The following is a 26,488-nucleotide window of genomic DNA, read 5'->3' on the forward strand; positions in this document are numbered from 1 at the left end:
TTTAGCATTTATTGTATACATTTTATTACTTTTCTTAATAAGTTTCTGTACATTGTATTATATTTTTACCATATTTTTAATAAAGTTTTATTTTATACTTTTACATTTTTGTCGGTAGTGACAAGATTTCTTTCAGTATGCTTATTCCTGATGCACAAGGCCTCTATGCTAGCATCTAATACTGTCATAACAACAGGCATGCAATAACCATTAGGAAGCCATAAGGTGAACTAATCTTTTGCATGAGATGCAAATTTTGTCATTTGTTTTATCTCGTTTCATCTGCTGATGAAATGAGATAAACATGATTGTGCACGTGAATGCCTTTCACAGTATCAAAGGAAAGCAATGTTAATAGGTGGAAATATTTATTTTTCATTTATATTACACAGTTTATTTGAATGCATTTTTTTTGTATTGTATGGACATGTGAATATACCTTTAGAATTACTCCTGTTTGTCCCAGTAATGTTTGTCTTTTTAATTCAGCTTCCTTCCACTGTGAAGCATAAAATAAAATTTCATTTCCAGTAGACAGAACTCGCAGTAATAAGAAAAATCATTGTTAATTGTTGAATACAAAAGCACGTTTAACATTGAATAATCATTTCTAGTTAGGAGTCATTTACAAATTACATAATGCAATTTGACTTTTTTAAACACTTCCTCTGTAACAATTCTTAACAAAAAAGTAATAATTATTAACTTTGATCTTACCCTCTCTCCTGCATTATAACTTAATGAAATACTTTTAAAGTCAATTATTTACTTTTTTGTGAAAGACATTTTACATTACGCTCGTCCTCTCTTTACTTTACAAAGTTTGTGAATGCCACCGATTTTTATTTTTTACCAATCATTTATATTTTAATTTCAGCTGAAGCAGGGGCACAAAATCTTGGACCAGACTTCAGGGGAGAATCATTCTTCGGCGTATTCTCAGTTTTTTTTCCTTCGGTCACTGGTATTCTAGCAGGAGCTAACATCTCTGGAGACTTAAAGGTAGCATTATTTTTATAGTGTCAGAGATTATCTGTGATGAAGCTTACCATTGACATGTCCTTTTAATTGCCATTTTCAATCATCAATAAAACCATATAAAAAATTCACTTGTGGTAATTAGAGCATATGACAGATTGAACATGTGTATCGTATCTGATATGCTTGTTTACTTTCAGCACTGAAATTACCGTATAAGATTAAGCCATTTTCTCTATTTACAGGTAAAACAGCTGTGACTGAAGAATTGTACCACAAACAATGGGGTGCATAAAAAAATGTTAGTTAGTAGGAAAAGGAGTTTTAGCATTGGCATGACCTAAGGTATTCCTTCAGCAGCATGGTGCATAGGTAAACTGTGCTCTTTGAAGATAATAAGCACTCAAAACCTACATATTATTATGTTTATTTATGAATTGGAAATATGTACATAATGGAGACAAACATTGCATGATATTTTCTTACCACTTCTTCAGTGACAGCTGTTTTTGCAATATTGTCATCACAAAAGATCATTTCAGTCACAAGAACTGAAAGTTCTTGCGACTGAAATGTTCCAAGTCCTTGTGACTGAACTATGCCTTAAAAAAGCACATCTAATATGGGCTTTTTTTAGACAATAATGTATAAAGGCATAAAAAGTGTACTGTGAATGATAGAAAGCTGTGATGTATTCTGATGAATCCAAACCTTGCCTATACTCTAGTGATAGCTGGCCCCAAATTCACAGGAAGCAATGAGGCATTTCATCCAGACTGCATGCATGGTGTAATGCTAGCTGGCGGTAGGACAGTGATTCTTTGTGGATGTTTTAACTATTATAAACTGGGTTCCCTACTTCAAATACCAACAAGACAAATCAGGCTGGCTATACAAATACTCTGGATGATCAAGTTGTGCATTTTGCTAAACATTTGAGGGGACACTCATGATTTCAATATTCCTGTATACCAGGATGAACTTTCTGGTTCATAGTGTCTCTGTTTTAAACCAGCATAAGGAACATGAGAGAATGGTAGGGCATTTAAATTGGTCAGCCAACTTATCTGATTCAAATCCAATCAAGAACTTATAGGATTATCTTGAATTGAAAGTGAAAACGCAACAGCATCCTTGAAACCTGAATGAATTACAGGCCCAGTTTTTTCAGAATGGTATAATATTTATTAAACTATTTAAGGGGTCTAGTTGAACTCCTTCCAACAGAATTCATGAAGTGGCTTGTGCTAAAGGAAGACTTTCACATTATTAATTGAAAAATTACACAGGTGACTAGACCCCTTAAATAGTTTAATAAAATTAAATAAATATAAAAATAAAATATATTAAATTATTTAATATATGAAAATATATTAAATAATTTAATATGCAATATTGGAGACTCTTTGTAAAACATCTTAATTGTATATGAAGACAAGATGTATATGTGCTAAAATTAACCATCTGTGAGGCACTTAGTAGCCTGTTATTAAATTTTCTAAAGATATAGATGTTAAAATAATCTGAGTATGTAAGGCCATTAAAGGAAAATTGTTTATTTTAAAAGTATTTGATGATATTTAATGATTATCAAGGCTAAGTAAATTAGAAAAGTGGAGAAAGGGGAAGGTGATGCATGTAACTGTTTTAAAGCCTTTTAATGGAGTTTTGTTTGAAAATTACATAATTTAATCTTACTTGACAGGATCCATGTACGGCAATTCCAAAGGGGACTTTGCTGGCAATTGTTACTACATCGGGTAGTTATATTATCATCATTATCTGGCTTGGATTCACCTTACTTCGTGATGCTACTGGAAATGTAGATGATGTTGCTGATGGCTCTTTTGCTAATTGCACTGATCGCATTTGTCCTCATGGGATGCTGAATTACAATCAAGTAATGTAACATTAATGTTTTATTCATCATTGAAATTCTGCTCTTTCTAAATGTTATTTTTTCTATTTTAATAATCAGAAGGCAAAACCTAAATTGTAAGTTTCATATAGGGTGATCATAGAGTAACTCAATGTAAAAATATCAAGATGTTTTGATATGATATCTAGATATTTTTATTGAGATATGTACATCATATCTACATGCAAGAAAACATAATCCCATATACAGCCACTCCCCAACTTACATAAGGGTCGCGTTCCACGGAACTTTACATAAGTTGGAATTTCTCTAAATGCTTATGCAGCACTTGCAGATTTGATTGAAGCAAATTTGATTTGAATTTGATTGAAGCAAAAATGAAATGTTCGACGAACATGTAATTAGAATTATTTATTCAATTTTTTTATCTCATGCGCAGGAAAAATTACCAAAATTTCGAAATTATAAAATTACAAAAAGAGAGAGAGAGGAGAGGAGACAGGCATAATGTCAGCAAGTTTTACCTTTCGAGCATTGTTGCCAGAATTAACTATCCAGCTGATAGGCATGCCGCTGTAGAAGTTGAGGGCTGTGGAGATTTAGAAGGGGTTTTTTCCAATACATCACAAAATTTCTCTGCAGCTGCAGAATCTTCACTAGCGACATCATCGCATACTTTAATGTTTTGGAAACCAGCGCGATACTTGAACCTATTAAACCACCCATTGTTTGCCACGAACTTGTGGCTTGGGGTTAACCATACTTATCCTTAATATCTTCATAAATACGTCTTGCTTTTGCCTGAATGGCCATTAGACTCAGGGGCACTCGCTTCTGAATCTGATTTTCCATCCATATTATTTATGGCTTTTCCATCTTTGATATACCACCTGAATGCTGTTTTATGATCACTGTTGATCCTTTAACATGTTCTTTTATACGTGCACTGTACCTTAAAATAGTATTCACTGTTGAAGAAGTGAGACCTAATTTTGTGCAATAGATAACAAACTTTTTCCTGCTTCGTAATTCTTAATTAATCATCTTCATTTCTAAATCAATTTTGTTTCGTTTCCTAGCACTGCCAGCACTGCAGTGCTAGGAGTAATAAGTAAATAGGTAATAAGTAAAAAGGTTAATAAGTAAATAGGAACGAAGAGAAGATTCTGAAAATTTATTTATGTTTTTTATATGATTGGACATTTCAGTGAAGGCGAACTCATTTCACCATAATATCATAACGTAAAAACCCACAGAATTATAGTTATCGGTATTATCACAAATGCAATAAGATCAAGTTTACTATCTGTTTTATAATATATTGCGCTAACAGAAAAGCCCAATAAACCAGAAAGTGCAAATTGTTTTTATTGTTTTATGGTAGGGACCTGCAGAAATGTGTTTTAGAAACATATTACAAAGGCGTTCAGAATTAATTCTTATAATGGAACATATGAAAATGTAGTGCAATTTCCATTATAAAAATGAACCTTTTAGAGAGATGTATAACTTAGTTATATAGGGAAAATTTCAACTTCCGAGGTCTTGGAATGAATTACCAAAAAAACCAATGTGTTATTGGTTTCACAATACGATATTTTCCCGATACCTCCATTTATTCCTATATTCCTATGAGATGCAAAATACGTTTCTATGATTTTTTTTTTTCACCAGCCAGCAAAATCTTATGTAAAGTCGAATTTCTGTAAGTCGAGTATTATGCAAGTTGGGAGTGGCTGTATATTTATTTTAGGCCCTCAATTTACATGGCTACAAATAATGCTCAAAGTATTTTTCTCTAAATCAATAACAGCTCCAATTTGAGCAACGAAATTATGAATGGCAGAGGAAAGCTGACTCATGATGCATCCATTATATCTGATTGGATTGCCCTCTTTAGTTGTACATCTTTTGGATCATATCCATAGACAAAACTCTTTTAGATAATTGCCAATCAGCAGAGTTCAGATCTGAACTGCGACTTGGCCACTTCTTTTCAAAGATGAATCTAAGATTTATGAGCTTTTTTCACAACTTGACTGAGTTACTTGGTCTCAGGGGAGTGTTTTGTGTGTTTTTTTTTTTTTCTTGGAAACTCTAGTGTTTTGTCCAGCAAACAGGCAAATCAACCACAGAAGGTCTCCTGCTTTTTTTTTTTCTCACCAAAATGTTCTGTAAATAATGCAGTAACTCCCAATGAATATGTGGGTGGGACAGTCCTGTTGAGAGATCACCTAATCCATGGGTGGTGAACCTTTTTAAGGGTGTGTGTCAAAATTGGCTCAATCTTTTAAAAAACTTCCCTCGTATGCTCCTCAAAATTTTTCACGTGTCCTTGGAAGGCGATATTCAAGACACTTGATCACAAAATTTTGTCAGTACATCTCACCACTCTGACTTCAAACAAATTACTGTGCATGGATACAGCTATTTGCTGAATGGTGTGACAGCAGTATATGTCTGGCAGAGAGAATGGCTGTGTGCAGTTAGTGACTCAAGGGGGATTCCTGGAGTGATGTTTCGAAGTTTGAAATTTTTTTGGGATGCTCTGAATTCCACATGCCCAAAAGATTTGTATGCATGCCATAGGTTCGCCACCCCTAACTTCTCTTCTTCAAGTCCAGAATGGTAACATTTTCCAATATACCTCCATCTCCCTCCATTCATGGATAAAGTAACAATGTGCCCATTAACAATTTCTTCAGAAAAATATGGTTCGATTATGAAAGTAGAAGTGAATCCATACCATGCCATTATCGTTTCACCACATAATGGTTTGTCAGTTACTGCATGTGAGTTTTCCACACAACACAGTTACACATAAGAGACATGTTGCAGAGTGGCTGCAGGACAGGAAGCAAGGGATTGTGATTAATGGATTCTCTTCATGTTGGTCTAACTTTATAAATGGGGTCCCCCAAGGATGTGTTCTGGGACCACTGTTTTTGATTTTCATAAATGACATCGACAAAGGGATGGGAGCGTGGTGTCAATGTTTATAGATGGTGAGGAGTGATTAATGATCAACACTAAGCAGTGCTCCTTGAGGATGACTTGGATAGGCTTCAAGGATGGTCAGAGACAGGAATACCTGTGTGCCTATGAGGTGCCTTTGTGGAAGGTGTTATTGCTGCCCTCAAAAAAAAAAAAGAATAATAAATAATTGTAGACAGTTATTTTAATATATTTCACAATGATCGGTGAACACATAAAAGAATACATTTTGGAGTTAAAAACACCATAACTATTTTCTAACAACAAAAAAAAAAGTCTTTTTTCAGAATGCTTATCATTCCGAATTTTATAATTTATGGCTGAAAACAAATTTTAGATGATAATGTTGGTAACATTTTTAGTAATGTTTGTAGTAAAGTACAAACAAAAACAAGAATAATCATTCCTACTTTTAATTTTTAAAATTTGTAAACTCCAGATGGCATCCCCCTTGATTAGGTGCTTTTGTGTGGTGTCAGAGAAGTAAAAGCTATGTTTTTATGCAGCAAAATGCAAGGTACTTGGGGAATAGCAATCTTAAAATAACTTATACAGATGGTGGTGTTGGATTAAAACCAGTATAGGAAGGCCGACCGGGCTAGCCGGGTGGGTAAAATGCCTGCCTGGCAACCTAAAGGTCGCAGGTTCGAATCCCCTCTCAGGCTTGGATCAAAGTACTGCAAAAACCTTGGGAGGTGCATTATGGCCACAGAAGCTGATGCGCCAACAACTACCAAAAAAAAAAAAAAAAAAAATATAGGAAGAAAGGGATTTGATACGGGTGGACATAAGGTTCTCCTAGTAGTGTAGGCAGGTGGAAAAGAATGCTCATGGTGTTCCATCAATGATTTATTGAACATTTGCTTATAGAGATAGGGGGGTTCATAATTCTGTATCCAATATTCCTATCTCCTGTCTCCATAGTGTTGTTCAAAGGTAGTCTCCACACCTAGAAACAGTATTCCAAGTGGAATACTGTGTCTGGATATGGAGAGAGAGGAGAATTCAACTTGGAATACTATGTCTAGGTATGGAGACTACCTTTGAACTTTACATATAAAAAGACATTGAGCTTCTTAAAAGGGTCTAAATATGAGCAATATCTGGGCTATAGAGCTTTGCAACCAGGCATCTTAGATGGGACCTGATTGAGATCTAAAAGACTCTGAGAGGGGATAGTAAAATGAACGATGGCAAAATTTTCACTGTTATGAATCATTTCAGAATTAGTGACTATAAATTCAGATTACAGGGAAGTGGTTAGACTGGATTGTAGGAAGTTTTCTTTTAGAGCATGAGTTTTTAATCACTGGAATAAATTACCTCCCTATGTAATTGAGGTTAACAGTTTGGGGATATTCAAAGGCCAGCTGGATAGTTACTTACATGAGGAGAAAAACACATAAGTAGTTAATTTTACTTTTTATTTTTATATTTTACTTTTTCTTTTTTATTATTATATCATTTATTATTTATTTATTGTTATTATTTTATTTTTGGCTGGTTCAGCAGAAGCCTGTGTTTTCCTTGTATTGTGTAATTGATTACTAATACTTTATCAATACTTTGTATAATTAAACCCAAATTGCAGTAAAACTGCTAAAAAATAAAAATTAAAATAAAGAGTGTTTTAGAATGAGATAAACTGATATAGTTTTGGAAGCATCAGGTTTGAACAGGCTTATCAAATTTCTGCTAAATAAATTCAATGCCTACTTAAATTTCAGTATTGAACATGTAGGATGTATAACAGAGTAATTTTTTTTAGTTAAGAAAAGGAGGAATTATCTCTATGATGTCTTGTTGTTGTTATTTGGTTTTTAGGAGCATTAGCAACTAAGGCCATATTGCTCCGGGGATATGGGTGGTCATTCCCTGACCTTTCCGCATCCTCTGTATTTGGTATGATGTCTTGTAGAACACTTCTGTGCTGATAGTCTCCGTTGTTGAATTAACTATGCAAATAATTTACATGAATTCCTCACACTTCACACTCATAGACAAATTCAGTGATCCAATGCACCACAGAATTGGAGGCCCGCAAACCCCAGAAATACATCAAATCCCCACCCAAATCTTTGAGTGAGAGAAGACAATAAGTCTACACTTTAAAAACAATTTAAATAATGTGAAACAGATTTAAATAATGAGTCCATTCTTTAAACACTTTAAAAACAAATGTTAAAACATAAACATTAAGAATCCTCTGAAACATTAAGGAATTAATAGAATTTTGTTACTTCCCTGAAGTGGATGGGGCTTTTCGATTAGAGTCATGATCACAGGAAAGTGAAATCGTGAATTGTGTCTTGTCAAGTTGTGTCAGAGTAATTTTGAAGATAGAAAGAATAATAATACATTTTTGAATAGAGTACTTCATATGGAGAGTCATTATGAAAGAACTGACTTTTTTTAAAAAATGATGTCATTATTTAAAGAATAATTTTTTGGATGTTTATATTCTTGTGTACATAAATTCTGGGAGTTTATGTTAGCTACTATACCCATCAAAATAATGTCATAAACAATAGTGAAAATTTAAAAACAACAAAAACCATCAAACTTAAAAAGAGTTGTTTTTTTTTAAGTTTGAAAGTTTTAGTTCAGATGTATATAAATTATTAAATAGGATTTAAAAGTTGGACAGTAACAAAACAGTAGCTGAAATATGATACAAAAGTTTCAAGCAATGAGTCTGTATTGGACAGTCTTAAAGGGTTTTTTTGGGGGGAAATGAATGATGAGAACAGAAGAAGCCATAAATCTATTGGCGAGGTAGAGGGATAGCAGAATCAAGAGAAGTCTATGAAAATAAATTTAGAAATGAGTGTCGGGAAAACACAAAATATTATTAGAAAATGGCCCCATATAAGGAGTCCTTGTAAGCGTAATTTTAACAGGCATCTAGGGGGATTCTTTGAAATTTTTGGGAGCAGTTTTTTGTGACAGCATGGCCAACTGTCTGGAGATCTTATGTCAGAATGTGTTCTGTAATGGCCTTGGTTTCAGTTTTCCACTGGATGTTTTGTACTGTAAAGAAGTTCTGAATTCTGTCATGCTCCTACCTAGTGACATCCCATGGGCTCTCTACATTCACATTTACTGAGTACATTTCTGTGTGGTGTGTGGATTGTAAATGCCTTTTTCTTTCTACCTACCACATTACTTCTGCACTGTTTGGCATACGTTTGCATGAAATCATTATTTGTTAGTGTTCTAATACTTTTGGAAATATAGGGTATACATGTAAAAATGGGGAATTTGAAGGGGGGGCAGCCTTGAAATTTTTCCAGTATGCTCATCTCCTGTTTATGAATGAATTTAGTTAAACACAACTGGTTGAAGGCATTGAGCAGGGAGGAGATATCGTGCATAGAGAAGCTGACTCAGACCCAAACATGTATGGGTCTATCTGGAATGGAAAAGTGGACCACGCTGCAGACTTTCAACCCCTCCTCCTGAACACCACCTATATTGCTATAGCTCAATGTCATTTTTGTACTGAAATAATAAGTTAATAGGACCTTTTCTTCCTTCAGGTTATGGAAATGTCTTCAGGATTTGGTCCTCTAATTTATGTTGGAATTTTTGCTGCCACATTGTCATCTGCTCTTGCAGCTCTCATTAGTGCTCCAAGAATTTTTCAGGTGAGTAATAAAGTTACATATATAAATGTGAGATAACACTAAGGTGACTTTTTATTTAAAATACTGTTCTGTGAAGTTTAATTATAAAACTTTACACACTGAACCTGCTGCCTCAGGTTCTTGTTCCAACTGTTGATGAGCGATTGCAGCCAGAGATGGTACCAGAATTTTTTAAGAGAGAGAACTAAAGCAGTTAATACATTCATTTCCCAAATGTAAACTTGCGTCCAAACGAACTGTGATTTTCATGCCTCAACACAGGTATGCATTCATTCATTTGTGGTCAGTAAATGCATGCTGTAAAAGAAACAGCACATGAAATGAAAAAACTGAGTGATACTGATTGAACCATAGGCTATTGCATTAACAGCTGAGATTTTGCTTAGAGTTAATCACACTGTCTAGAGAGTACTATAAAAGCTATATACAGTTCCCTACGCAGTTTCCTACATTCTTTGCTAGTTTAATATTTTCCACAAGAAGAAAAGGTAAAATATTTTAAAGATTATGCTTGCTGAATTTTAATTCTGTAGTTTGTGAAAACAAAACATCATTCTTATTGTGTAAAAAAGTGTTTTCCTATCAAATTTTCCCTAAAGGGTTGTTATAATGGTTTCACAATCTGGGACATCAGGACTGAATAGGACCAGGGATGGACAGTATGTTTAAGCCAATGACATTGAATCAGCTCTTTATAATATGTCATCTGATACAGAAATAGAATTATGTTCAAGTGATGTCAATTCTGAATCTCGTTCAAATGTGTCTGTTGATGTTAGAATGTTACAAACAATAGATGCCGGTATTACTTGGAATGATGACTCTTCAGAGATGAAAAGCATTGCCTGCTTGTTCCAGCACCCCAGAGAAGTTCCCCAAGACACATAGGGATGATCCTCGCATATATAACAGGCAGCGAATGTGTTAAAAGGGGTCATAAAGCAGGGTGCTGGGTAATTATAAAATTTTGATGATATCGGGCTATAGCCCTTTTAGTGCTTGCCTGGGACTGTTCTGATTGCAGCAATAACCAGGGAAAGGATCTACTTATAAAGCATACCTTCTAGAAGCAAAGAGTCTTTAAACGAGATAGAAACACTGCATGGCATGCAGCATGCAGTGTTTCTATCAGTGGTTGATTTCTAAATGTTCTTTCAGTTTAACTTTATTTTGTATTCAGCCCCCCTCACTGGGAAAGCAAAATTGAGAGTAGGAGTATGCTATAGGCTTAATGACTTTGATGAGCACAATGAACAACTGTACAGAGAAATAGTGTACCAGTAAATCAGGTTGTCTTATAATGAGGGATTTTAACTTCCCAGATAATGACTGGAACTTGTGGTTGGTCATTTGCACACTATTAAGACTTTTGTGGATTTATTGGATGATTGTTTTCTACAGCAGTAATGTTTGACACAAACAGAGGTAGTAATACTCTTGATCTAGTTATCAGCAGTCATTATTCATGCATTAAGAATCTGCAGATAAAGGAACCAATAAGTGGCAGCGATCACATTATACTGATGTGGGATTTACTCAAAGATGTAACTACCATCAGGGGTAAAGGGAAGGGTTTTTGCTTTCGTAAAGGTGACTAGAGTGATCTCAGGCAGTTTTTAAATTCTATACAGTAGGACCAACTGATGTTGTTACCAACAGCAAAGTCTAAATGGAAATCCTTCAAGGAATCTTGGAAACTATTAGGCTTTTCATACACTAAGAAATACTGCTCAAGGTTTAGGCTTAAATGGATTTCAGATGAACTAACGAGACTCATGGCAGAGAAGAAAAATGCATGGGATCGATATAGATTATCAGGAGACACAGAAGCTTATGGTAGATACAAAAGAGGTCAGCAAATTATGAGAAATCTTTGACAAAGGATGCAAAGAGTAACAGAAAAGACTTCTTTACTTATGTAAACTCTAGAAGGAAGAGGATGAATCAGATTGGTTCACTTAATAACAATGGCTTCACTGTTGATGATCCTGCTCAGGTATATGACAAACTGAATGAGTATTCTGCATCTTCATTCACACATGAGGAGTTATTTAGGTAGGAGAATGCCAGAAGTTTATCAAACTGTAACAGGGAGCTAAATGATTTTGTAATAACTGAGAGCAAAGTGGAGGAGAAATTGTTGAAGTTAAAGATAAGAAATACACCTGGGATGGATGGGATCTATACAGTTATATTAAAGGAGGCAGCAAAGGAAGTAAGCAAACTCTTAGCCATAATTATGAAAGCTCAGGGGAGGTCCCCATGGACTGGAGATGTGCTAATGTATCCCTAATTCACAAAGGGGGATCAAATGGTGACACAAGAAATTACAGACCTGTTAGTTTAACTTCTGTTCTGGTGAAATTAATGCAGTCACTGGTTAAAAAAGCACTGCAGGATCATCTAGACAAAACTTCAGTTATAGTTCAGATATAGCATGGGTTTGTTAAGAGGAAGTCTTATTTGACCAATTTGATTGAGTACTATGATGTGGTCCAAAGGAACTGGATGCAAAAATAATTTTGATATCATATACTTGGATTTTAGGAAAGCTTTTGATACTGTTGCACATGGAAGACTACTGTACAAATTGGAGCAGTATGGCATTAAGGGCAAGTTGCTGTTATGGATAAAGGGATAGATGAGTGGGAGACAACAGAGAATGGTAATCGTTCGTGGAATAATGTCCTTCGTGGAATAACGTTATTAGTGGAGTCTCCCAGGGTTCAGTGTTGGGTCCATTGTTGTTTTCTGTCTTTATCAATGATATTGATCAAGGTATATCAGGCTTAATGTCGAAGTTTCCAGATGATTCGAAGGTTGGCAGAGTTGTTAATGACAGTACATTACTGCAATAAAATCTAGAGGAAGTTGAGCAGATGGGCTGAGAGGTGGCATCTGAAGTTTAACATTAACAAATGCAAAGTACTGCATAGGGTAGCAGTAACCCCAGAGTAACGTACCAACTGTGTGGTACTACACTTAGGGTGGTAGAAAATGAAAAAGCCCGGAGGTAATTGTGCAGTGCTGCTCCTGCCCACCTGGCTACGGATGCGCCGCAGTCAGATATGAAGTTTTCTGATCAGTGCAGGAAGGTTGCAAGAGTAGATCATGGGGTCTTGTCAATGATAAATAGGAATTTTTCTAGTAGAGATAAGGAGCTGATTACCCCCTTTTATAAGGCAATGGTCAGGCCACACCTTGCTTACTGCATAATGGGAAGGATGTAGAGCTGCTGGAACGAGAACAGAGAAGGGAAACAAGATTGATAAGGGGGAACAAATAGTTTGTTTATCTTACCAAGAAAGACTTAAGTTCTACAAATTGCAGTGTCTGGAGACTAGGCACCTGCGAGGTGATCTGATTGAGGTTTATAAGGCCTTGAATGGTTTGTGCACTGAATTCTGATTGAATTCTTCTTCTTGCTCAGATTACTCACCTGAGGGGCATAAATTCAAATGGAGGAAAGACATTTGTAGAATAGATGTGAGGAAATTTGCCTTTAGCCAGAAGGTGATTGATTGCTGGAACAAGCTTCCATCTGTCGATGTGGAAATCGATAGCTTAAATAGATTCAAGGCAGAACTAGACAAACTTTTTGAAGTGAATGGATGGGTGAAATGGGAAATATTTTTTGGTTGATGCTGTATAAGCTTGCTTTCTTGCATCATTTGCCTCTATTAATGCTAATCTATCCATCCAAAGAGTATCTTTATATGTTATCTAGCATAATCATATTAACAATAATATCACTGTAAAATTGGATAATCTGTATAATTGATACTGACCGTAGCTGTTATTCTTACTGTTATTATTTTTCATTGCACTTTAGTTAACGTTATTCACTGTAACTAACCTCCAACTTCAGCCATAATATTAATTCAGTTAATATTTATTCAAATGAACTAACTTGAGTGATTATTCTAACCCTCTCTGCAGACCTGATGACAAGAAACAGTGTACCGACAGTCCTCGACTTACTTATAGATATGTATAAAGCTTCTCAAAATTAATTAAAATACTTTATATTGAAAATATATCGACAATTTTGAACCAAGTGCGTGAAGTACCAAAATCAGCTGTCATGTACTGGGCGCCCCCGCTTTATGATATTAATCCATTCCAGAGACACCATCATATCATCAAAATATTGTAATGTGAACCCAATAACACATTGCTTTTTTGGTAATTTGTTCGAAGACCTCTGAAGTTGAAATTTTCAACTTCAGAGGTCTGAAGTTGAAAATAAGCTATATAAATAAGCTATTTATCTCTCTAAAAGGTAATTTTTTAGATGGAAATTGTATTAGTTTTCTATAAATTTATTTCTGATAAGCACAACACAAAAATCACTTTAACTAAAGGATGCAAAAACAAAACATGCAGCCAAATGCAGTCAATGTTGAAAAAAAGTTGCGAGTTAGGGTTGAATGTGAAAGTGTCTGCAATTCTGCCCAGACGCGATAGGAGGGAGTATATGATGAGAGCCTTTCAATAAATTCGGCCATGGAGAGATTGTGCAAGGCTCAAGGGGTAGAATTTTTTCAGCCTGGTCTGTGCTTGTTGACAGGACAGACTGCTTCTACAGGGATGGGGTACACTTAAATAGAAAGGGTGCAAGAATATTTGCTGATGCTATCGAGGCAGTGTTAGGTGGGTTGGAAAACTGCTAGCTTGGGGGGGGATACATAGACTAAAAGGTTAACAGTGGCCACAGGCAGAGGCAAAAGTGATTCTTGCACTGCTTCTATTAGAATGAGCAACAGCCTGAAAGTAAGATAATGGAGATTTCCAGGACTGCTAGGAGTGATAGTGGAACAAGTAAATACATGGGCTGTGTTAGGGTAACTAAGAGTAGAAACAAGTGCATGTATAGTTGTATGTACACCAATGTTAGGAGTATAGTTAATAAATTCGATGAGCTTGAAGTGCTAGTCAAGACATCAAAGGCAGATATTGTTGGGATATCAGAGACATGGTGTCACATAGATATAAGTAGTGCAGAACTGGAATTTGGGGAGTACAATGTGTACAGGAAGGGAGGAGAGGTTATGCTGTTAGTTAAGAAACACAAAATCTAAGGAAGTGCATCCAATTGATGTGGGTGGACAATGCAATGTTGAGTCTGTTTGGTGTGACCTAAGCACTGGGAAAGGAAAAATGAAAGTAAGTGTGTGTTATAGGCCTAATGAATCTGATGAGTATAATGAGAAATTGTGCAGAGAAATAGTGGGCCAGTAAATTAGAGTGTCTTATAATGGGGGACTTTAATTTCCCGAATATTAACTGAAATTTGTGGGTTGGTCACTCACACTCTAGCAAGGCTTTTGAGGATTTATTGGATGATTGTTTTCTACAGCTACTTGTTCGAGAGGCAAACAGAGGAAGTAATACTCTTGATCTGATTATCAGCAGTGATTATTCATGCATTAAGAATTTGCAGATAAAGGAACCACTGGGTGATAATGAAGATGTTACTACCATCAAGGCTAAAAGGAAGGGCTTTTGCTTTCGTAAAAGTGACTACAGAGGTCTCAGACAGTTTTTGAATTCTGTACAGTGGGATGAACTGATGATGTTACCAACTTTGAACTCTAAATGGGAAGCCTTCAGGGACTTAATTTTGGAGGCTACTAGGCTTTTCATTCCGACTAAGAAATACAGTTCAAGGTTTAGTGTGCGATTTTGTAATTACTGATTTTGTTATTACAAAATCTGTTATCACTTAGCTGTTACTGATAACAGCTAAGTGATTTTGTAATAACTGAGTCTAAATGAATGTCAGATGAATTAATGAGGCTCGTGGCAGAGAAGAAGAACGTATGGGATGCATATAAAGTATCAGGTGACACAGAAGCCTATGGCAGGTATAAACTAGTCTGTAATCAAGTCACAAAGGAGGTTAGGCAGGCAAAGGCAGATTACGAGAAATCTTTGGCAAAGGATGCAAAGAAAAACAGCAAAGAGTTCCTTACTTATGCAAACTCTACAAGAAAAGGGATGAATCAGATTGGACCACTTAATATAGATGGTTTGACTATTGATGATCATGCTCAGGTAGCTGATAAACTGAATGAGTATTTTGCATCTACATTCAGACACGAGGAGTTATTCAATGAGGGGAGTGCCAGAGGTTTATCAAATGCTAACAGGGAGCTAAGTGATTTTGTAATAACTGAGAGCAAAGTGGAGGAGAAATTGTTGAAGTTAAACATAAGGAAGGCACCTGGGGTGGATGGGATCTATCCAGTTATATTAAATGAGGCAACAAAGGAAGTAAGCAAACCAAACCCTTAGTCATAATTATGAGAGCTTCCTTGAACTCAGGGGAGGTCCCCATGGACTGGAGGTGTGCAAATGCATCACCAATTAATAAAGGGGGTTCAAAAGGTGCAGACCTGTTAGTAACTGCAGACCTGTTAGTTTAACTTGTGTTCCAGGGAAAATAATGGAATCACTGGTTAAATAAGCATTGCAGGACCATCTAGACAAGACTGCAGTAATAGTTAAGACACTGCATGGGTTTGTTAAAGGGAGGTCTTGTCTGACCAATTTGATTGGATACTATGATGTGGTCACAAAGGAACTGAATGCCAAAAATAATTTCGATATCATATACTTGGATTTCAGGAACGCTTTTGATACTGTTGCACATGGAAGACTGCTGTACAAATTGGAGAGGTATGGCATTAAGGGTAAGTTGCTACAATGGATAAAGGAATGGTTGAGTGGGAGATGACAGAGAGTGGTAATCAATGGACACTGCTCTTCGTGGACAAATATTATTAGTGGAGTTGCCCAGGGTTCGGTGTTGGGCCCATTGTTGTTTTGTATATTTATCAATGATATTGATGAAGGTATATCAGTTTAATGTCCAAGTTTGCAGATGATACAAAGGTTGGCAGGATTGTTAACGACAGTAAAGACAATCTGCTACTCCAACTGGATCTAGATAAAATTGAGAAAATGGGCTGAGCAGTGGCAACTGAAGTTTATCATTGACAAATGCAAAGTACTGCATATGGATAGCAATAACTGAAGAGAAACGTACCAACTGTGTGGAAAGTATACTCAGGGAAGTGGAAAGTGAAAATACCTAGTGATAATTGTGCATTCAAATATGAAGTTCACTGAAAAGTGCAGAAGGGCTGCCAGGGCGGGTCATGGAGTCTTGTCAATGATATATAGGAATTTTGCTAGCTGGGACAGGGAGGTGATTATTCCGTTATACAAGGCAATGGTCAGGCCACACCTAGAGTACTGTGTACAGGTCTGGAGGCCTCATTTTAGGAAGGATGTAGAGTTGCTAGAATGAGTACAAAGAAGGGCAACAAGATTGGTGAGGGGAACAAAGGGGTGCTCTTACCTAGAAAGGCTTAAATGCTGCAAATTGCAGCGCCTGGGGAGTAGGCACATGCGAGATGATCTGATTGAGGTGTATAAGGAATACACCTCAATGAATGGGTTGAGCAAGCTGAATGCTAATGGGATTCTTCCTCTTGCTCAGATTAAGAACCTGAGGGGGCATAGTTTCAAATTGAGGAAAGAAATTTGTAAAATAGATGTGTGTAAATTTGCCTTTAGCCTGCGGGTAGTTGATTGATGGAACAGGCTTCCATCTTTTGTTGTGGAAGCTAATAGCTTAGCCGGGCAGGCATTTTGATCGAATGGGTCGATGAAATGAGAGGTTTTTTTTTTTTTTTTTTTTGGCTGATACTGCATAAGCTTGCTTTCTTGCATCGTATGCCTCTACTAATGCTAATGCTAACATTTACAGACATTTACAAATGGTGCTACTGGTTGAGAGGAAGGAATATGTGGTCTGGTCAGAGACAATTGTAAGCCCTGAAATAAGCAGGCGCTGGTTAACATCATTGTTAGAATCAGCTGCTTTGTAGAATCAAATTTCAAAAAACCAATCCAAACCATTAAAATGCACTACACTTTCAATGTTTATTGTCCCAGAAACTTGGGTTTTTCATCCTGCAAGCAGAAAATCAACCAATTTACACAGTATAATGGAGCAATATGGCCTTAGTTGCTGATGCTCCTAAAAAACTCTTCTCCAACGTTTATTGCTATGTTTGGTTATAAGAATCAATTTTGAACACCTTCGTGATATTTTTCTAAAGCACATTTCTGGAGGTCACTACCACACGACAATAAAAACAATTTGCAGTTTCTGGTTTATTAGTTTTTCTGTTAGTGCAATCTATTAGAAATGGCTAGTAATTTTGATCTTATTGCATTTGCATTAATACCGATAGCTGGAATTCTGTGGGTTTTTACAGTATTATGGTAAAATGTGTTTCCTCTTTCATGAAATGTTCAATCGTATAAAAAACATAAATAAATTTTCAGAATCTTCTCTTCATTCCTATTTTGTAAGCTTTGTAAAATTGTTACTCTGTATCTCACTTGCGCTTATTGTGTTAATTACAATTTGTGCATGTAATTGATTGCTTATCTTTTTTGCTGTTTTATTTACAACCCAAAAAAAAAAAAAAAAAACCTCTTGTTTATTTTTGTTTTTGTATATTGTATCTTGTTTATACACTATACAGTACTGTTTACAGGTATTACATTAAATTCTTTTGAATAAATACTGTATTCTACATTATTATTCATTGTGTGTTTTTCAGCCTCATAACTTGGTTACAAATCGTAAAATTCTGTAAACAGTACTACACATATGGCCTGGTGAAGTTTGTTGGGAGTTATAATCTTGGTGAATTGTATTGTACTGTACTGTGCTGTACATATATTTAGTGTCTATAAGACTGAGTTTGGACTTGTGTACAAAACGCACTTATATACATGAAAAAAAAAAAAAAAAAAACAGAGTATGTAAGTCGAGGAGTACCTGTATTCCCAAAACGTTGCCAAATGATTTAAGTGTTGGTATTGAGGTATTTCAATTTAATTGCGACATTCCAATCAAACCAACTTTAATCTATTATGTGATGGCTTTATTAATTCTTTGGCATATGATGATTAATCGTGGAGCACCCCTCTTCCAATTAATTACAGATTGCTTTTTATGGATTATTATTTTTATTTTCAGGCATTATGCAAGGACAAAATATTTAAGGTCCTTTATTTCTTTGCTAAAGGATATGGAGCTAACAATGATCCCCGAAGAGCATCAGTTCTAGTTTTTATCATTGCCCTCCTCTGTACTATAATAGGTAAGGAAAAATTGCCTTCGTTTCTAAATAGTATGCTGTCTTCTACATGAAAACAGTTTTTTTTATAGAAAATAATTTAACTCAGTCTGCTGAAGGAACTTATGCAAAACAGACTGTTAAATCTTTCTGACCCTATTGTTATACTGCAAGTAAAGGATTTGTATTTGAAAGATGTAGCAGTATTTGTTGAAATATAAACAACATTACTTAATTCTTAGGCAATGGGCACAAGCTGGCTCATGTGTCCGATGCCCTTTCAACTTTACCTTGCACATGCCCTGTTTAGTTGAGATACAAAAGGGTCATCAGGCACATGGGTCAACTTCTGCCCATTATCTAGGAAATGAGTGATGCTACCCCTGAATATTCATGCAGCTGCACCTCTCAACAGAGTTCTCCCAGCACCATAATTCCTCCTCCCTTTGGCTTGCATTGTCTCCACTGAGCATGATACACAATATCAGTGAGCATCCTCCAACCAATGATGAATGTAGGCAAATATTTCAGTTACTTAGTGGGTGTGAAAGGGTTTTCTGATACTATAGCATAGAATTTATTTATAATAAATTCATTTATAGCTTAAAATTTATTTATAAATAACTTTTGACAGTATCTGAAACCTCATGCATTGAAAAAGCAGTTTTCGGAGTCCGCAGTTAGCTAAGAATCTTATTTTTACCAGCTTGGCTTATGCACTCCTGTCCAGTAACAGATGTAGCCAAATATCACCTCCTCAATTTAATCCCTCTTTTTGCCTACTTACTTCTTTACATGGAAATGAGTCACTCCAGCAATGGACCATGAAGAGTAGCCCCATCACGACCCATCTCCTTTTAACTTCATCGTGAACACAATAAATTGCAGTAGATGATACTCCCTAGGCATTCTGTACATCTCAACTATCTGATCAAAAGACTGCATAATGCAACTTGTTGCTCCATTGGATCTGTTTCCATTGTTCCACAGTCCAAGAATGAGGGCTGTTACTACTAGAAACAACATCTGGGGTTTGTTGGTTTGATGCGGGTCTTGTGAGCAGCCACCCTGCCATTAAAACTCATTCTACAGCTGACCTGACCATGGACTGTGGAGATAATTATGGACACTCCTATGGACATCTCGTAATATTTTCTGTGGATGTCACTTGATTTGCTTTAATTGTGTTCTTCAGGTTTCTATGATTTCTATCTAGTTTTTTTTTTGGCCTGTGTGACCATTTATACACACCTATATAGCCCTTGTTCTTTCATCTTATCATTAGATTAGTTATGGTTGACTTGGACAGTTTGAATGTGTGGCTGTCACATTCAGTGATAAATTGCTGATATGTAATCTGACAGCTAAGCTCCTTTGAAACTTCATAAGCCACTTGTTCCATTTATGTTGCTAGAATTGCACACTACATCTGAAGGGAGTAGTGTGCAATTCTAGCAACATAAATGGAACAAGGGAATACCACAACCCACTGCAGGATGGAAGCCTCCTCAACAATTCATGCTGATAAATTTATCAGCCCTAGAAACAAATTGAAGAAATATCATCAACAAAAAAAAAAAAAAAAAAAGAAGCATTTGTCTATTTTCACTACATGCAATTAATTTACATATTACAAGTAATATGTGATTTATTTGTGTTGTGCCAGAATGGGATTCATTTTTGTGTAAGCCTTAACTCAAAGGAAATAATCGCCAGCTCTTTTTGACTGAAATGAATAAAATGTTTCACATTACCAGTTAAGTTCTGTAATAAAAAAAAATCACTCACAACTTAGGCTTTACTTTTTAAAATCTTTTTTCCATTGGTTAAACATAAATAATCATGAAGGGTTAGTTACTATATTTCAATTTAAATTTGAATATTAAATATGCCTTGCAACGTATTTTTATTTTATTTTATAGCCGAACTAAATGTGATTGCTCCCATTATTTCCAACTTTTTTATGGCCTCGTATTGTCTAATCAACTTTTCCTGCTTCCATGTCTCTTACATAAAATCTCCAGGTAAGTGATGTTTCTTGACTATTTGAAATTCATATTGGTAAGGGCCTTGTATAGTTTTGCAAGATTAATTAATTAATTAGATTACGTTAGATTAATGGTGTGAAGAGAGTTTATAAACCTATTAAGCAATAAAGTAGTGTTTTTTTTAGAACAAGAAGTTATTTGGCCTGTATATTGATTTTAATTCAGTTTTGTAGACTTTTATTTCATCATATCATCTGAGACCTATTTATCCATAATCCAAAAATGCTAATAAATAACCTTAGTTATCGTTGTCATCATCATCATTATCTTTTACTGATTAGTGTTAACAGTCTGTGTTCCTGCGCTATTGTTTCCTCGGCATATCCTATGTGAAAGTACACTTTACTATTTACTTTACCAGCAGTTTATTTTATTCGTTCATAGCCTCTTTGGCCAAAGATTGATTATTGTTTACTGCTCTGAAAATGCATCCTGTTTATGGATTTTAATGAAGGGCAGTGAACTGATATAATGGCGACCAATGAGTTAAGTTATACTAAGGACAAAAACAATAGGCAGTTTGAAGTCATTCATTAGATATTTCTCTTCTCTCTCACTCCACAGTCTGAGCATTGAGTGACCTTAAACTGCCAATTGTTTTTCTCCTTACTATAATGACTGAAAAAAATGATAGAAAAATTGAATTAAATGTAATAAATAAAAGAATAAAAAATAATAAGTTCTGGAATTTCAAAATATGCACTTGTCATCTTTGCCAGTGGAGGGTCCCTTGGTCATGACTCAAAGCCAAGTGACTATTTGAGATCAACTCGAACTTGGTCACAAATTGCTCCCAGCACTGATAATTGACAGGTTCTTACAGTTTGATGGACGAATTTCATGAACTTAGTACAAATTCCAAATACAGGAAGTGTCTTTTCAAACTGATGCTTAAATAAAATAATATCTTTCCTATTTCCCTGGCTTGTGTACTGTCTCTGATCATTATTGTAGATTCTACATTACATATAAGGTCACCGGATAAGAATTTAATATATAGATCATATAACAGATTGAATATTTCATCTTCCATGCTTGTTTTCTTCAGCACTGAAGAAACCAGATAGGTTAACCTTATACTCTAATTTCAGTGCTGTAAGAAAACAAGTATGGAAGGTACAACTAGAGAAAACAAGCATGGAAGATACACGTAGAGTTACTCTCCTGTGACTGAAGAATCAAGAATTTGCACCATGAAAAATGGGCACAGATAAAATGGTAGTGAGCTGCAGAAAGGAGTATTAGCATTTGGCAGGTATAAAGGATATACTATTAAAGAATTAGCTGAATTTGCTGGTGTTTCGGAAGGAATAATAATAGTAGATTTTAAGGAATGGTATGAATCAAAATCAGCAGTATATGAAAACTGATTTCAAACAAGGCAAGAACTGCTGCAAAAGACCTCATCAGCCAATTTCTGAGAAAACATTATAAAGAGGATTGCATAACAAAGATACTGGAGTAGGGTCCCAAAAAAGACCGATGTTAACAGCTGCAAAAAAAAACCCTATCTAATATGGGCTAAAGTCATAAAAACTGGACTGTTGATAATTGGAAAGCTGTAATGTGATCTGAGGAATCCAAATTTTCTATATTCTAATGATGGCAGACATCAAGTTGAGAGGAGAAACAATGAGGAATTTTACCTAGACTGTGCACAAGGTGTTGTACATGCTGGTAGTGGGTCAGTGATGCTTTGGGGATGTTTTAATTTATGGAGTGGATCTCCTACTTGAAATCACAACCAGCATGAATCAGGCTGACCATACAAATATTCTAGATGATCTAGCTGTGCCTTTTGCTGAGCATTCAATGGACATTGGTGATTTCATTATTCATGTATTCCAGGATAACAACTGTCTGGGATCTAAAGGGCTGCTACTTTTTAAACTGGCATGAGGAATATGATGGAATGGTAGGGCATTTAAATTGGCCAGCCAAGTCATCAGATTTTAAATCCTATAGAGAACATATGGGTCTATCTTGAGCAGAAAGTGAAATCACAAGAACAGTATCCATGAAACCTGAATGAATTATGGCTTAATTGTTTTCAGAATGGCCAGCATTGATAATCCAAACTAATTGGTACTGGGGTAGTTCGGACTTCCGATTTGTTTGGATTTTCGAACTTATCAAAAATACAGTTCTGGAGACTAAAAAAAGGGTTTAGTAAGTTTAGAAATAAAAAACACTAAGTTGTACTTACATATTTTTATTCATAGGTAACACAAAACAAATGGAACTTTCAGTCACAATAACACATATATATAGGCCTTTAATGAAAATAATTGCTTATTTTTTGCTGCCGTTTTCAAACTTCATTTCTTTGCTGCCAGATCTCTCACTCTTTTCAGCAAGAGTAGTTGAGTTGGGCAATATTCAGTTTATTGCTCGTACCTAGCTCTCGTGGGTAGCACAGTTGGTAGAATCACTGTCCTTCCCACCCTGGATGTAAAAGACCTGAGTTCAAGTCCCATCAATGATGAGAAGAATTTTTATGAGCCTTTTTCATAGCGTGGCTAAGTTAGTCAGTTTCAGGCAAGGGTAGCATGGTTTTTCTCCTCGAAACTCAGCTTTTTCATCCAGCAAACAGAAAATCGACCACAGAACATGCAATTTACAGACAGTATACACGGAGCAATATGGCCTTAGTTGCTGATGCTTCCAGAACCCAACTACAACAAAAACAAACAGCATTTTTGAGGGACATTAGCTGTTCTCATAGTTTTTCTTTTTGCACCATCAGCCGAATCAAGTTTCGATGCTAACTTTAAAATTTTTTCCTTGTTGTTTTTAATTTCTGTTATGGTTGACTTTCCAACCTTGTAAAATCTTGCTAACAAAGACCCACTTTCTCTCTTTGAAAGTCTGTTTAAAATTGTTAAAAGGAAGCATAAATTGTTAAAATTTATGCTTCCTTTTAAAAGACGAAGAAGAAGACCATAACTTCAGCACGGTAAATTAAAACTCTGTAAATATTCAGAATCTCTTCATTCCTATATCTAAACTTTGTAAACATTTTGCTCCGTATCTCACTTGTGCGTATTGTGTTTGTTGCAATTTCTGCGTGCCGTGTTCTTTATTATTGGTTGATGCTTAAGTACTGTTCATTTGTACTTGCATTTTCATCTTACTTTTTACTGTTCATCTTACTGTTTACTGTTTTAAATTTCACAACCAAAAAAAAAATAAATTTCAAATATCACTTAATTTTGTTAATTTATAAGGTAAATAAAAGTATAAATTTGTGCTTTATATCTTCATTTTTATAGCCTGTGGATAATATTCCTCTGATTTTCACTTATTACAATTGCCATTTAATAGAATCAAAATTCAATTCGCAAACCTGATTACAATAACTGGCACTTACTGAAATTATTTTATAGCACCAGAATAAAAAAAAAAAATAAACAAATAAATGCTGGCTTGTTCGGATTATTGACTTTTCAAATTATTGACATTCGGATTTTCGATGCTCTACTGTATATTTAATTTTACAAATTAAATTGCCTGGATTACCAGGTATTGCACAAGTGAGCAATACCCAGTAATAATCAAATAATCAAATCGGCTGTTAGGATGATAGCATGGCATTTATAATAAACAGCAATTTGCTTCTCAAAAGACAGATGTTTATTTTTAGTGAAATATGAGGTCAAGTCATAGTGATAAAATTGTAACTCGATAGGTGAAATCATATGTGAAGCATTAATGCCCTCATAATTAGCAAAATATTTTCTGCATGGCAGCCAACTGGCATTAGCAAATCAACAAAGAAGCTACGTACTGTATGCTAAGATATATAGCCATAATATATGGAAATAATACAATGTTTGTATTATAACAGTTATACCATATGAAGCCGACTGGGCTAGCTGGGTGGGTAAAGTGCCTGCCTGGCAACCCAAAGGTCATGGGTTTGAATCCCGCCTAGGACGTGGATCAAAGTACTGCAAAAAAAAAAAACCTTGGGAGGTGCATTATGGCCACAGAAGCCGATGCGCCAACAACTACCAAAAAAAAAAAAAAAAAAAATACCATATGAACCAAAAATTAGGACAAATCAATGTTGCTCATGTTGAACATTTTCTTTAATGACTCCTATTTCTTTAATGGTACATGTAAGATGATATCAACCACATCAGCTTTTGTTTCGTATATGTTTGCATCATGTAAATGTAAACAGATTGCTTTAATTGCCCTGGCTTTTTGTCAACCATTTCTTCATTTTTTTCATTTTCATTCATTTTTCATTTGTTTCATTTTTGTTCTTTGTCACCTGCCATGTATATTACTATATGTGGCATTTGTTACAAAGAACCAGGTACAGGACCTACTTGAACCAGCTTCTTTATTCACTAAAAAAAATACTATCTTTTGGCAGCAATTCTTGCTTGTGCAGCTGCTTGGATAAGATAACCTCTCTCTCTTCTAAAACAGGTCTCTTTGATTCTGATCTAGCCTTACTAAATTTTTCACTTTCTCTGAAGTCAGTTACTATATGATGCAATGAAGGCAAAATCTCTTAACATGCAACTGTTAAAGCATTGCTCAACATTCAACAGCAGTGCTCAACATTCAACAGCAATGCTCAACATACAACAATTAAAGCAACTGTTAAAGCATTGCTCAACATTCAACAGCAATTCTCAACATACAACAGTTAAAGCAACTGTTAAAACATATAACTGTCTTAAAGTATTTTTGATTCCCTGATCTCTTCAGGATTTTTTGTAACAAAAGGAAGATGAGAAGACCCACTGCAACTTAAGGAAAGAAACTATCTACAGATTCTCTTGTGTAGGAAGTTTGTGGGTCAAAAAACTTAGTTTCAGAAAATTAAAACCTAGGATAATCTCTCTTCATATCAGGATCACCAAAATTCTTAGAAAATTGCTTTCACATTCTGAACAAGTTTTCCAATACAATTGGCATTACTGGGACTTAATAATTCTGTTTCCTCTTTGTTTTTGTCATAAAACTTTTTTTTCCCAGTTATTTTGTGATAATACTTTTTATGTGACTTCCAGCAAATCAAAGTATGTTTTCAAAACAAAGCTAAGAAGTGAAACTCCTTGCCACAGTAATGGCATTGCTTATACATAGGGAAATTATATAAATCGTGACATGTACTTCTGTGTTTATAATATTTATACAATGATGGAAATGTTACCACAACAACCACATATCTTCGACAAAGTTTTTCCCTGGTCCTTTTGCAATTCCTGATATTCCATCCCTTGAATTTTCTCTACATCATCTTTTTCCTCTTTCACACTGGCTATATGAGATTCTATATGGTTCTGATGACCACTTAAGAGGTGATCTGATAGAGGTGTTTGTTATAAAGCCTTGAATGGTTTGCGTATTCTCGATGCCAATGGGATTTTTCCTCTTGCTCAGAATAATCACCTGAGAGGGCATAAATTTAAATTGAGGAAAGACAGATGTAGGATAGATGTGCAGAAATTTGCCTTTAGCCAGCGGGTAGTTGGTTGGTGGAACAGACTTCCATCCCTTGTTGTGGAAGTTGATAGCCTAAATAAATTTAAGGCTCAGCTGGACAGGTATTTCAAACGAACGGAGGGGTGAAATGGGAGTGGGTTTTTTTTTTTTTTTTTTTTTGGCTGATGCTGCATAAGCTTGCTTTCTTGCATCATATGCCTCTACTAATGCTAAATTCCAATGAAAACTTTTAATAGTGCATATACACTTTTAAAAGTTCGTAGCTGTGAGCATGAAAGTCAGTCAAGAATCTAGAAATGTTCCTCTTTCTGA

At 35.3% G+C, this 26,488-nt stretch overlaps 1 protein-coding gene across 2 annotated transcripts in view; it reads left to right on the top strand.

The window, feature by feature from the left end:
- The window catches only part of LOC150089243 (solute carrier family 12 member 1-like), a 104,089-nt gene that overhangs the window by 28,940 nt on the left and 48,661 nt on the right, over positions 1–26,488 (top strand). For both annotated transcript variants that reach the window (XM_090390398.1, XM_090390399.1), the window contains exons 8-12: positions 878–1,002; positions 2,684–2,878; positions 9,391–9,498; positions 18,563–18,686; positions 20,585–20,686. In XM_090390398.1, coding sequence (XP_090246524.1) covers positions 878–1,002; positions 2,684–2,878; positions 9,391–9,498; positions 18,563–18,686; positions 20,585–20,686 — 654 coding nt within the window. The remainder of the gene's footprint in view (positions 1–877; positions 1,003–2,683; positions 2,879–9,390; positions 9,499–18,562; positions 18,687–20,584; positions 20,687–26,488) is intronic.

Source organism: Mastigoproctus giganteus, chromosome 2 (assembly GCF_048544385.1).
Source record: "Mastigoproctus giganteus isolate SK-2022 chromosome 2, ASM4854438v1, whole genome shotgun sequence".
NCBI classification, from domain to species: Eukaryota; Metazoa; Arthropoda; class Arachnida; order Uropygi; family Thelyphonidae; genus Mastigoproctus; species Mastigoproctus giganteus.